Source organism: Idiotropiscis lumnitzeri, chromosome 21 (assembly GCF_059441095.1).
Source record: "Idiotropiscis lumnitzeri isolate Australia: NSW breed Sydney's pygmy pipehorse chromosome 21, RoL_Ilum_1.0, whole genome shotgun sequence".
NCBI classification, from domain to species: domain Eukaryota; kingdom Metazoa; phylum Chordata; class Actinopteri; order Syngnathiformes; family Syngnathidae; genus Idiotropiscis; species Idiotropiscis lumnitzeri.
The window spans coordinates 2614062-2625556 of NC_142411.1; the positions used below are offsets into that span (position 1 = coordinate 2614062).

Sequence of the window (11495 nt, forward strand, 5' to 3'; positions counted from 1 at the left end):
TAAAACATTCAAAAAGAAACACATTGTATTTGTTTGCTTTACAACACTGGTATTTACTATGCGCGTACCCTTTTCTTTACAGTTATTCTTACATTCTAAATTGGTAATATAGTAGGAAAAATAGAATTAGAGAAGCTGTTACAGCAAGGGTGGAACGTGGGAAGGTTTCAGATGCTATATTCACCATCCTGTTGCCTGTTTAGTGAATTGGAGGTGCTCCTCCATCCTAACATTGGATAGCCTGCTTGGACAATGGGTCACCTGACACCCTTAGAAGTTGTAATTTGAGGCTCACTCAGTAATGAGGCGCAAAGAATAAAAGTTACAGAGTTAAAAATAAATTGTACAAATTCATGAAAATACTCAAACATGCACAGGACGGCGTTCATAATATGTCGTTTTGAGAGGGTGAGAAAGCGGAGCGGCGATCAAGAGAGGCCGAGCGTGGCCCTTTAAAAGGGCGCAGTGACGTCATCTATTTTTTGACAGCAGCCAAGCAAGCAGCGGGAGAAGAAAGGAACGCACGCACGGAGCGCGGCGAAGGATGCGCACGATCATGTCGCCGCTTCGGAGCCTCTCCCGCCGCCCGGCGCCATGATCAGCACCTCCGAGGCGGTGGGCCGCAGGAGGCCGTCGGCGGCCCGGCGGAGCGAGCGCTGGATCGCCTGGTGCCAGGCGGCGCTGCTCGGCGTGTCGGCGCTGGTCATCGCGGCCGAGAAGAGCGCTCGTAAGTGCGGCGGGGATCCAAATCGATTCGCGAGCACGCTCGGGCTGCAAGGAGCCCGACCACACAGCGGACTCGATTCAATGGAGGTTAAATGTTGATGACGTATTTAAGGTTGACGTTCAGCAGCAATGAATGAAGGCACGGTGCTGCTCGAGTGGCGCTGATTCAAACACTATTGGGACGAGGATGCTAACGGGATGCAGGTTTCTATTCTAGGACTGGACGTGCTGACCTTTCGGGGTGCTCAGCTCCCAGTTAGAATGTCAAACATGGTGCTTTGGTATCGATACTGCAGTTGGTTTTAATACCATAATATATTGTAATTAAAAAACAAAACAATTGCCTACAACACTATAAAATTGTATTCAATTAGATACACGCAGCTTATGCTGTCACTGCACTTGTGCTTGTTCCAAAAACAAGCATGATATAGGGTGATACAAGACTAAATTGGCCATAGGAGTGAATTAGGGAGCGAATTGTTGTTTGTTTACAAAGTGTGTCCAAAAACAATGAAGGTCTGGTGTCATAAAAAAGGTATAGTTCATTTTAAGTCCAAACTTTCTTTTCAAATGTCTAACAAGCTTTCCCAGCATTCTTTGCAACCTTTATGCACTACTGGAAGAATTCTTCCAGCATCCGCTTGCCATGTTGTTGTCCTTGACAAGCAGAGTGCTGTCAAATAATTGTAACTGAGTTAATTTTTACAATAAAGAATTGCTTAATTAGAGGACAGCTTACCTATCTGTGCTCTGCAGTTCTGTTTAATATGTTGAGTTGACAAGAGTGCTAGAAAATCCTGAAAATTATTTTGGGCTAATTTGAAACAGTTGTTGGGTGCTAGAAAATGTCCAATTGTCTAACGCCCTGTATAAGGTCTTAAAAAGTATTGTATCTCGGATTAGTTTTATGTTTAATGTGAATATTTTTTTCCAGTGATCTACTGTATTGGGTTTTACCTTTGGAATGATGAGACGCGATGGGCCGGTTTCACGCTCGGGCTCTTCCTGCCGGGCACTGCGGTCCAGCTGCTGAGCGTCAAGTGGTACTACGACGATGGCGACGATAGGCGGTGGTACCTCTCCACCATCCACATTCTTCACTTGGGTATCTTCAAACGGTAAGACGCGTCCGTCTTCCCCCCTTGAAACAAACCGTCAAAATATAAAATAAAAATAATATATAATAGCAAAAAAGTCATAATAATAATAATACAAAAAAATATTCTTAAGTCGCACAATGCAAGACGTCAAAATATTTTATATTGCAAAAGAGATTAGCCTTGACATGGAAGTTAAGATAAGTAAGCATAAGAATAAATATAATCACACTCTCATGGTATATATAATAATCATTTATAATTGTGTCCACTGGACTGGAATGGGAAGAGTCCATATCGAAAGCTAGTGATCTCTCAATCGTGTCTCTGTCTCCCTCTGCTGGTAGGCTTTGGAACTGCATGAGGTACGTGTCACGCATGCACGGCTCAGTGGCAGAGCTCGGCGCCGTCGTCATGCTGCAAGCGGACGTCGCTGCCCTTTGGCTGCTGGAGGCGCTGGTGGTCACCCTGCCCCAGAGCCTACTGCAAGCGTACATCGTCGTGTCCACCGACGTGGGCATCATGTCCCCAGGTGAGCACGCCTCACAAGCTCCGATCGCCGCCATATGTTCATTACACCATTTCCGTTTCCCTTAGTGGCCTACAGCTGCGGGCTTTGCGTGTTGTCCGTTTCCTGGGCTCTGGTGCTGTACAGCCGCGCCTGCTGTCTCATCCGGCCGGGCCACCTCGCCATGCCACCGGCGGCGCTGCTCTGCCAGCTGGTGTGGAGGGCGGGCATGCTGGGTGCCAGGGTGACTTGCCTCATGTTCTTCGCCAGGGTGTTCAACTGGTGGGTCTGCGGAGTGGCAGGTACGTGCACAGGCCTCAGTGAAATCAAAGAAGGAACGTTGTTTTCTGAAGTGTTGACCCGCTCATATGGGGAAACAAGGTCATGATGAAAATAAAAATGCTTCTGCAGTGCAACGGTGAGTCGATTAATCGACCATCACGCCTCACAGTCTATTCGATACAGCTTTTGCGTTGGACCATTGAAGTGTGCCGATGTGGGAGTCGTGGGCTGGCTTTTGCAACATTCATCCGTGCCAAGCGTACACACATCGTCGTCTATTTTCACGTCGACCTGCAGGTTTTCACTGGCTGACTGCCTCCTTCTGGCTGGTATCGCAGCAACCAGACATCTGCACCGGGCCCTGGTGTTGGCGTGCCTTCAACGGCCTCCTGGGGCTAGTCCACGTCTTCCTCTTTCTCAACGTCAAAGATGGACCGTCGCGCTTCCGCATGGCCAGCTTTTACACGGTAAGAAGCGGTCAAGTGACCTTTGAATACGCAAGTTCTTTAAAGTCAGAACGATGCGCTGGAAGTGTTTCTTCTTCTTCGTCTTTCAGTTCATGCTCATCGAGAACACCACTTTGTTGCTGGCTGCCTCCGACTTACTTAGCGAAGCATCGTGGGACAACATGACCCTCCCTATCACTGTCTTATCTAGCTTTATCCTCGGTGAGAATTGTGTTTTGTAAATTACGACTCGATTTTTTATTTCACATTCCGAGAGTAAAAATAAACTACCAGAGGTTTGACGCCTCTGAAACTATTTAAAAAGATGATTTGGGTTCAGAACCAGGACAGGCAGTTTCTGGACTTGAGTAGTTTCTTACAAACTAGTCGACTAGCCTGGCATATGACAATATTCAACAGAATTAAAATGGAATGAAGCAAAATACAAAATGTTTTTTTTCTACTGATGATCTTCTGTCTCCATGGTTACCAGGCGCTACCTCCCTGGTTGTCTACTACCGGTTCTTGCATCCCAAGTCAACAGAGATCGCTCAAGGTCTCCACCACAACCACATGGGAAGCACGTGCATCGAACGAGGCGAGTCCGCCTTCTCGCTCGGGGACAAAAGTCTTCCGGTTGGCGGCGAACAAAACCACGGCAGCTTCTCGCTCTCCGGAGTGGCTGGCTCACTGCTGGAGCATCCGAGCACGTGCGGCGGGAGGCCAAACAGCTCCTGTCCTTGCTACCACCATCACTGGCTTCTCATCCGGCTCGCCCTCAAAACGGGCGACTTGGGAAAGATCAACCGAGCGTACGGGGCAGGTGGAGCGGCAGCCATATTGGACTTGGAGGAGTACAACCAGGAGTTTAAGAGTAACGAAGGCATCACCAGCTCGGCGGAGGGCAACTGCGAGGGGGTCTCCACGTCCGAGTCTCAGGGGCAAGGCTTGGCACCCCTGTCGGATTGTAAAGACGAGTTCCAGACTGTGAGCGAACCCACTTCCTTCGAACAAGCGGAGGACGACAGTCTGGAGATGGAGAGTCCGCTGGAGTCGCCCGAATCGGATTTCAAGCGCAGCTCGCCAGAGGGCAAATCTGTATTTGGAGACAGTCCTGAGCCGTACTTCTGTCCCACGGAGTCCAGTTCAACCTTGTACTTCAGTGCTGATCCCCAATCTCCCAGCAGCGCCAGCAACCCCCGTTTGGACCGGGACACTGGGTCTTCGGAACACGGCGCGCGTCTCAATTCCATTCCAAGCGATCCGGCTCTTCATAGGGACGTCCGAGGTTTAATCAGCCGGGTCGGGCCGCGCTACACATCCACCCCGAAACTGGACTCGGGAGTGCTGGACTCTCCCTCCAGTGTCCCCCACCTCACCGGTCCCAGAAGGCAGCTCATAATGTCCCGAAGAGACGACGATGAACATTTCTGACTGATTCAGGGATAGGGCGAAGTGAATCCATCGTTCCATTTTTAGCTTCTCTGTTTTAAAGCAAAAGGACATATCTAAAATTGAGCAATGTGAGACAAGCATACAACACTGTATAACGTGGTACTCTATTATATCGACAAAAAAATTAGCAATATATCGCACAAGTGCTGAATTTAAAGGCAGAGCCATTTGATGCTCGTTTAATGCTATCAGTAATAATAAGCTAATTGGCTTTGTATTGACGCACACTCAACAAACCACTAAGTTGAAATCATTTATGACCTACCGTATTCCCTCAAATAGTGACCTCCCTTTTATTAGACGCCCTGCCCCAATTAATCCACTTAAACCACAGGTGTCAAACTCCAGTCCTCGAGGGCTGCTATCCTGCATGTTTTACATGTTTCCCTCCTCCAACACACCTGATTCAAACGATCATCTCATCAGCAAGCCTGATGACGATCCGGATTATTTTAATGAGGCGTGCTGGAGGGGGGGGACATCTAAAATATGCAGAGGGCCCCCTTCGCACGGCATTGTAGGGCAGAAAGGACATCAGCAAAACTGAATCGATTGGTTAAATGCAAAGAATTTTGAAGTGTGGGGAAGGGGAACGATCTACTTGTGGAAAAATATTTTAAATGCACCCCTCGAATACGAATGACCCTGGCACTATATGAGTACTGTAACTGTTGACTGTTCTATTATTTCCAATTTCACATCCTTTAGGAAAATCAACGAGATATACTAACCAACATTAATTTATATGCAGCTGCTTTCTGGTCTTAGATGACGTGTAGCCTTTACGTTACAAAGTCAAACTTTGTAACATGAGTGATAAATCAAGTGCTTAAATTGTTAATAGGCTACATACACCTTGAAATAATTCCAATCTCAGCACAATCCGCCACTTCATTGGCTTTCTTAAAGCACAACCTGCTCCATATCCGTTGTTTAAAAAAAAAACTCAGCCTCAATATACTCGATGTATTTGTTGGCATATATTATAAACATATCAATTTGCTGTGCTTTTGAGCTGGATTGATGTGTCGGCCTGGACATTGAGGCACTGACATTAGAAACTTGCTGTGACCTTCTTTAGTGTGTTCTCAATTGGATTGCTATTTCAAAGGATTTTTTTCCAATTTTTTTACTTTGCTGTGAGTAGGAGCAAATCCACAATCAAGCAAACATTTGCATTTCCTTTGCACTCAAGCCCTGTATATTTGAACTGTGAATTGAAAAGCCGCTTGTGGCTTTAAATGAGCAATAAAATGCAGACATGTTGGGGTGAGCGAAATAAAAGTGTTCTGCTGTAAACTGGGAGACATTTTCCTTATGCGTGATCTATTACATAGTTTTTATCTTGTCTTTTGTTGTGCTTCTGGATTTGATTCTAGATAGGACTTCTCATTTTAGTACATTTAGTGTAGTGATTAAAACAAAGGACAAATACACTACATAGTGTACATTTGGCCACCTTTTTAAAGTTTGTTTCTGTCAGGTTTGCCTTGGAGAGTTTGTTTTCCACTTATTTATTTCAACAATATGATTTATCATTATTAAGAAGAGCACAATTTCACAATAAAAAATGCTCACAGCGCAAAAAAATATTTTTGTGGCAAAGATTGCCACCTAGCGGCGAAAACGCGCAATTGCGGTTTTAAGGTAGAATGCAAAACTGATTCTCATTCAAAATATTTTCGGACGACATTAAAAGTCAAGTCGACCGCGCAAACGGTAGAAAACTTCTAAAACCTTCCCGGGCTGCAGAACTTACGTGAGTACTCCTATTTAGAGCATTCATATTCCAGACCGACACCATGGCCGGTTAGCTCAGTTGGTTAGAGCGTGGTGCTAATAACGCCAAGGTCGCGGGTTCGATCCCCGTACGGGCCAACAAACTTTTCTTCCTTGGAAATAAACAAGTTTTTCTTCCTTGGAAAAAAACTAACAAATGGGAAAATAAAGATTTAGGAGCATTTCTCAGAAATGAGTCAAACTGTTTGCTTAAAACAAAAATCAATTTGGACACAAATAATTAGACCTAACAATACAGAAATATGCACATGTAATAGGGACGTACCGATCACATATTTTTGCACTTGAGTCCACGTGCAAGTCACTTGATTTTAAGTACGCCAATACTGAGTCCTGATCCAATTCCTCAGCAATGCAAAGACAAGGAAAATAAAGACCACATCGAAATTATCGAAATTATCTTCATGTTTAACTCCGAAATCCATATTTAAAAACCTGATCTTTTTCAGCCGATAACAATCACCTGAAAAACGATTTCCAATCATGACAATCGGATCCAAGCAACCTTAATCAGTACGTGATATTTTTCAAGTCACAGTAAGATAACGACTAACAACTCAGCCCAACTAAATAGGCTGCAAAATTAAATGTGATTCATTACACTTGTTGTGCTTCTACATATATAACAATGCAGTAGATTAATTTAACAATGCCAATTACGTGGTTGGTTAACCTTATGTTAGTTGCTAAAACTCAATGAATACATTTATTATTCAAATCATCTTGTAAAACAAAGTTTAAGTTCAAGAGGGTGTAATAAAATAATAATGTACTTTTTAAACTTTTTTTTTTTAAAGAAATGTCTTTGCTCGCGTTTTTCCCCGACAATCATGGAACTAAAAGTGATGCCAAAACCTGATTTCACCTGGCTCATGTAAATGGCCTCAAGTGAGGTATTTCTGTCACTCGCCCTTTATGAAGTCGCGCATGCGCACCACAGTGGGAAAAGTTTCACTCAACTTCGCAGTCAAGAGAACGGGGAGAAAAGATTTTCGAGAATTGTAGAATAGTTGCAGAGAAGTGCCATGGCGTTTCGCCGAAGAAACAAAAGTTACCCGTTCTTCAGTCAGGAGTTTCTCATCCAGAATCACGCCGACATCGTCTTCAGCTTGGTGATTTTTATTTTGATTGGACTGATGTTTGAGGTGAGATGGACTTCAAGATTCTTTCGTCTCCAACGACACAGCTGATTTCTGGTGGCATGTAAATAATGGTGAAACTCGATGAGGATGAGTATTTTTCCTGAGGGAAATGTTCTCAAACCGGAGTAGGACTTTCTGCAAACCTGACGTCTACTTGTTACGAGTTTTTTGCGACTTACACTTCTTTGCAGTCGACAAAACAATAGCAACGAAAACGGGAGGAAATGACTGTTTGGTAGTCGTTATCGGCTACTTTGACACAAGTTTATCCGCCTAAACACACTTTGACCCCAAGCCTTTCAACTTTCTGCGTGTCTGCAACATTTTTAACAACAGTAATAACGTCACTTTTTTTTAAAGGAAGCCGGACGACCAAGGAAACAGCGCGGCGGTCGCCTTCAAATTAAAAGCACGACGCTCGTTTATGCCTTCGAAGTGTGCACACATCGCGAGGTTTCGCTTTTATTTGTGAAAGAGATGTGAAAAGAAGCGGAAGTGTTTTATCGCTACTGGCTTGACCATATTTGATACTCACTGCCACGTTTCAAATTCAATCCCCCCGAATTTCTACCACAGGGAAAGGCATCATTCTGAAACAAAATTACCCCTCGCAAAGCACGCGTACAACCCCCAAACACGATTATTTAGCTCGACTTTTACTTCGGTGATGCGCCATACACATTAAAATGAGTACTTACAGTTCATTAACGAAGTGGGTTTGGGGTTCCCTCATTCTCATTGTAAAAATTGATGTGTCACCTGAGAAGACCCTTTGGGTCACCTATATTTTAGGTGTCTGAACTATTGCCCGCAAAAAGACCCATTCATATTCACCGAATTTTACAGTCATTATTCATTTATTTGACTAAAATTATGTTGTGTTCCAATGTAACCCGTTTGCTGTGCCGGCTTGGCTAATGTGGTGATCTCGTGGGTCTCCATTCATTAATGACCATTTAAATGTCCCTTTCAGGCAACAGCAAAGACAGCCATATTGTTTATCCAGCCCCAGTACAATGTCACCACACTGACCCCAGGTATGGTATCCTTACATGACAGAATTATGAGACGTAATGATGTAAAGTACTATAGGTAAAAAGGTTTTACGCCTATGTGCTGTGCGTACCTCTGTGTCCTTTAGATGGAGAAGTGACGTTGTATCATTACGGATGGAAGGACTGCGCGACCATCCTCTTCTACTTCTTTATCACCATCATCCTCCATGCAGTGGTGCAGGAGTATCTGCTGGACGTGAGTACCATCGACGCTGGGGCTCGGGGCTTTAGAGGTGGTCAGTGTCTCTTGAAAGCAAGCGTTAGAAACCAGCAAAGACATAAAAAAGACGTCATGTTATATTCTTCAAAGAATTAGTTTTCTTGCTTTAAGATTGATTCAAGATTGGTTAAACATGACTGCTGACAATACACTAAACAGGAACTTTGTACAATTTTAATTATAAGCACATGCCAGATGGCACTCAAAATCAATAGGGTCTAAATTTGTAATTTGTATTAAGCAAAACCATAGCTGTCTGACAGTACATCATCATCATCATCCCCATCTCGTGCAGCAGTTTTGAAAGCAGGCCAATGATGGGGTCATTTTAGTACAGTGACCACAATCCAGAGCATATCTTGACTGCCGCTTCGGATTCAAATAGCGGCTTTGCTTTAAGACGCATATTTGTGGCGTCATCATTTAAAATCCGTCGCGTGCCGTTCTCACCCCCAGAAAATCAACAGGCGCCTCCATCTTTCCAAGAGCAAGAACACCAAGTTCAACGAGTCAGGTCAACTGTGTGTGTTTCATTTAGTCTCCAGTGTGTGGAGTTTCTACATCCTCATTACGGTGAGCGACGCGCTCTTTGTGCGTTTCTATTTTCTCTGGAAGGAATTAAGTATGAAGGTTGTTTCTGATATCACAGGAAGGATATCTTTTGCATCCCAGCAGACTTTGGGAAAACTATCCACATTCACACCTCAGGTATGATTGACACGTCTTCTATTTGTCACTTGTTTAAAAAAAAAAAAAAAAAGTGATGTAACACGACAGGGCTGTGCAAGTCTTTTTAGCGGCAGGCGGAAAGGCTCCATCGTGACTCAAACGGAAAAACTGAAACTAAATTACACAGTACCGTACTTGTGTGTCAGTTTATTATTTAGCAAGCCACTTCCTGTTTACATAATATGACGAGTGTCCCTTTTTTTATTCTGAGGCAATGGTGGGGGGTCAAAGTGTATCACCCCCCCCCCCCAATTTTTTAAAAAATGTGTATATCGGCGAGCCACATCCTTGTCGAAAGACATCGTAGATGGGAACAAAATATTTTTATTCAGGGTTGGGGGATGGTTCTATGATCCCTTTAGTAAACATTCGATTGTGACTCATACAGCAAAATGCGGAACATTAATTTCACTAAGTGGTGTCAATCGGCACATTTCAATGACGACTTGATCACAACTGGTAAATTTAACTAACGTGAAGAGAATTAGAATGACAAATGTTTACCTCTCAGATTACTGTAAAAAAAAAACAAAGCTTAAAAATCTCTGGCGTTTTTTCTTATCTGTATGTGATTCAGGTTCCAAGTGAAGTTTTTCTACCTCACTCAGCTGGCCTACTGGCTACACGCTTTGCCTGAACTCTACTTCCAGAAAGTGCGCAAGGTCAGTAAGGAGGAAAACGGTTTTGGCGTCTGTACTTAGAAATAAAAAAATTGCAGGAATTTTCAAAGGCGGAAAGATAAATGCAAGTGCGTGCTGGTCATTTACCAGGAGGAGATCCCTCGTCAGCTGCAGTACATCAGCTTGTATCTGCTGCACATCTTGGCTGCGTACGTGCTAAAGTAAGCAGACTGTTGCCCTGTAAATTCCAAAAGTGTTCACACAGCAAAACAACAAGACACCTTTTTAAAAAAAGAGGGGGAAAAAAAAACCTGTTTGTGGACCTGTTTAGTTTGAACCGCGTGGGTCTGGTGCTGCTCTTCCTCCAGTATGTGTCGGAGCTGGGCTTCCACATCGCCAGACTCTTCTACTTCACAGACGAGAACCACCAGAAAATGCAAGTTGTCCCGATTTTCTTCAAACCAAAGCATTAACGCTAAAATGAGCACTTTTTGTCCTCCCGTTTAGGTTTGACATGTGGGCGGCCAGCTTTGTCATTACTCGCATGACGACGCTCACGCTCACGTTTCTTGCCGTCGGCTTCGGTTTGGCCCGCTGCGAGAATCAGGTGCTGGACTGGGAGGCGGGCAATTTTAACACTGTCCTCATAAGGTGAGGATTAATGTACTCACAAGATGTTCCGGACTCCACTAGTTTTGTTGCTGTGTTTAGTTTTGAGCAAGTTTTGTTTTCCATGAATGCTAGTAATCTTTTTTTTTTTTTGGGTGGGGGCGTGGCTTTTCAGGATGATTGTTCTTCTACTGGTGTGTTTGACACAATCTTGGCTCCTCTGGAAGTTCATCCGCTTCCAGCTGAGGCGCTGGAGGGAATTCCGACATGAGCAAGCCGTCCGCAAGAAGGCCGCCACCAAACAAGCTCTTCGGCCAATGAAGCGGGACTCTCGTGAGTACACAAGAGGAAGCTGTTATTATACTGTCAGAATCTACTATCGATCCATGCATAGGCGCAATGCATGTGATGTACTTTCTCGTAACCATCTCAACTTCTCTCCATCTAGTTGGGCATTATGAAAACGGAGGCCTAAAAGCCGAGAATGGAACTTCTCCTCGGCTCAAAAAACTCAAATCCCCCTAAGGAGGCAATCGGAGCAGTGGCCTGGTCCAAGCTGACTTCCCCGAACACGAACACGATGGGGCGAGCTGGTGTATCCTGGTCGAGTTCCATCCCGACACGCTCCGGGGACTCTGAGACTCCAAATTAAGGCTTGAATGCTGGAAAATGAAATCCAAGAAAATTCCTTGAGCCCAAGAGACATTTACTCTCCTCGTATTTTTTACTTGTTCTTTTTTTTTAATACATCAACCTGACCTGCTTTGCCATATTAATGAGCACCGTGGAGTGCAAAATGCCAG

The 11495-nt window shown here is 44.3% G+C and overlaps 3 protein-coding genes and 1 non-coding gene across 4 annotated transcripts in view; 3 read left to right on the forward strand and 1 right to left on the reverse strand.

Moving 5' to 3' along the window:
• prep (prolyl endopeptidase) overlaps nucleotides 1–1845 on the reverse strand; it is a 24096-nt gene extending 22251 nt beyond the window's left edge. The window contains exon 1 of the mRNA XM_088286964.1: nucleotides 1687–1845. The gene's annotated coding sequence lies outside the window, so the exon portion shown is untranslated. The remainder of the gene's footprint in view (nucleotides 1–1686) is intronic.
• xkr5a (XK related 5a) lies at nucleotides 101–5822 on the forward strand. The gene is made up of 7 exons (XM_088286968.1): nucleotides 101–727; nucleotides 1664–1847; nucleotides 2174–2358; nucleotides 2424–2636; nucleotides 2914–3083; nucleotides 3173–3284; nucleotides 3556–5822. Exons 1-7 carry the CDS (start codon nucleotides 595–597, stop codon nucleotides 4494–4496), a joined length of 1938 nt encoding a protein of 645 aa, XP_088143094.1. The 5' UTR covers nucleotides 101–594; the 3' UTR covers nucleotides 4497–5822.
• A 499-nt stretch (nucleotides 5823–6321) lies between these two features.
• Nucleotides 6322–6395, forward strand: trnai-aau (transfer RNA isoleucine (anticodon AAU)). The gene has a single exon. It is a non-coding gene; the product is annotated as a tRNA-Ile (tRNA).
• Nucleotides 6396–7223: 828 nt separating this feature from the next.
• tram2 (translocation associated membrane protein 2) lies at nucleotides 7224–11380 on the forward strand. The gene is made up of 11 exons (XM_088286667.1): nucleotides 7224–7462; nucleotides 8433–8496; nucleotides 8601–8710; nucleotides 9191–9307; nucleotides 9384–9442; nucleotides 10041–10125; nucleotides 10234–10304; nucleotides 10415–10519; nucleotides 10591–10734; nucleotides 10868–11025; nucleotides 11141–11380. Exons 1-11 carry the CDS (start codon nucleotides 7343–7345, stop codon nucleotides 11215–11217), a joined length of 1110 nt encoding a protein of 369 aa, XP_088142793.1. The 5' UTR covers nucleotides 7224–7342; the 3' UTR covers nucleotides 11218–11380.
• The last annotated feature ends 115 nt before the right edge of the window (nucleotides 11381–11495 follow it).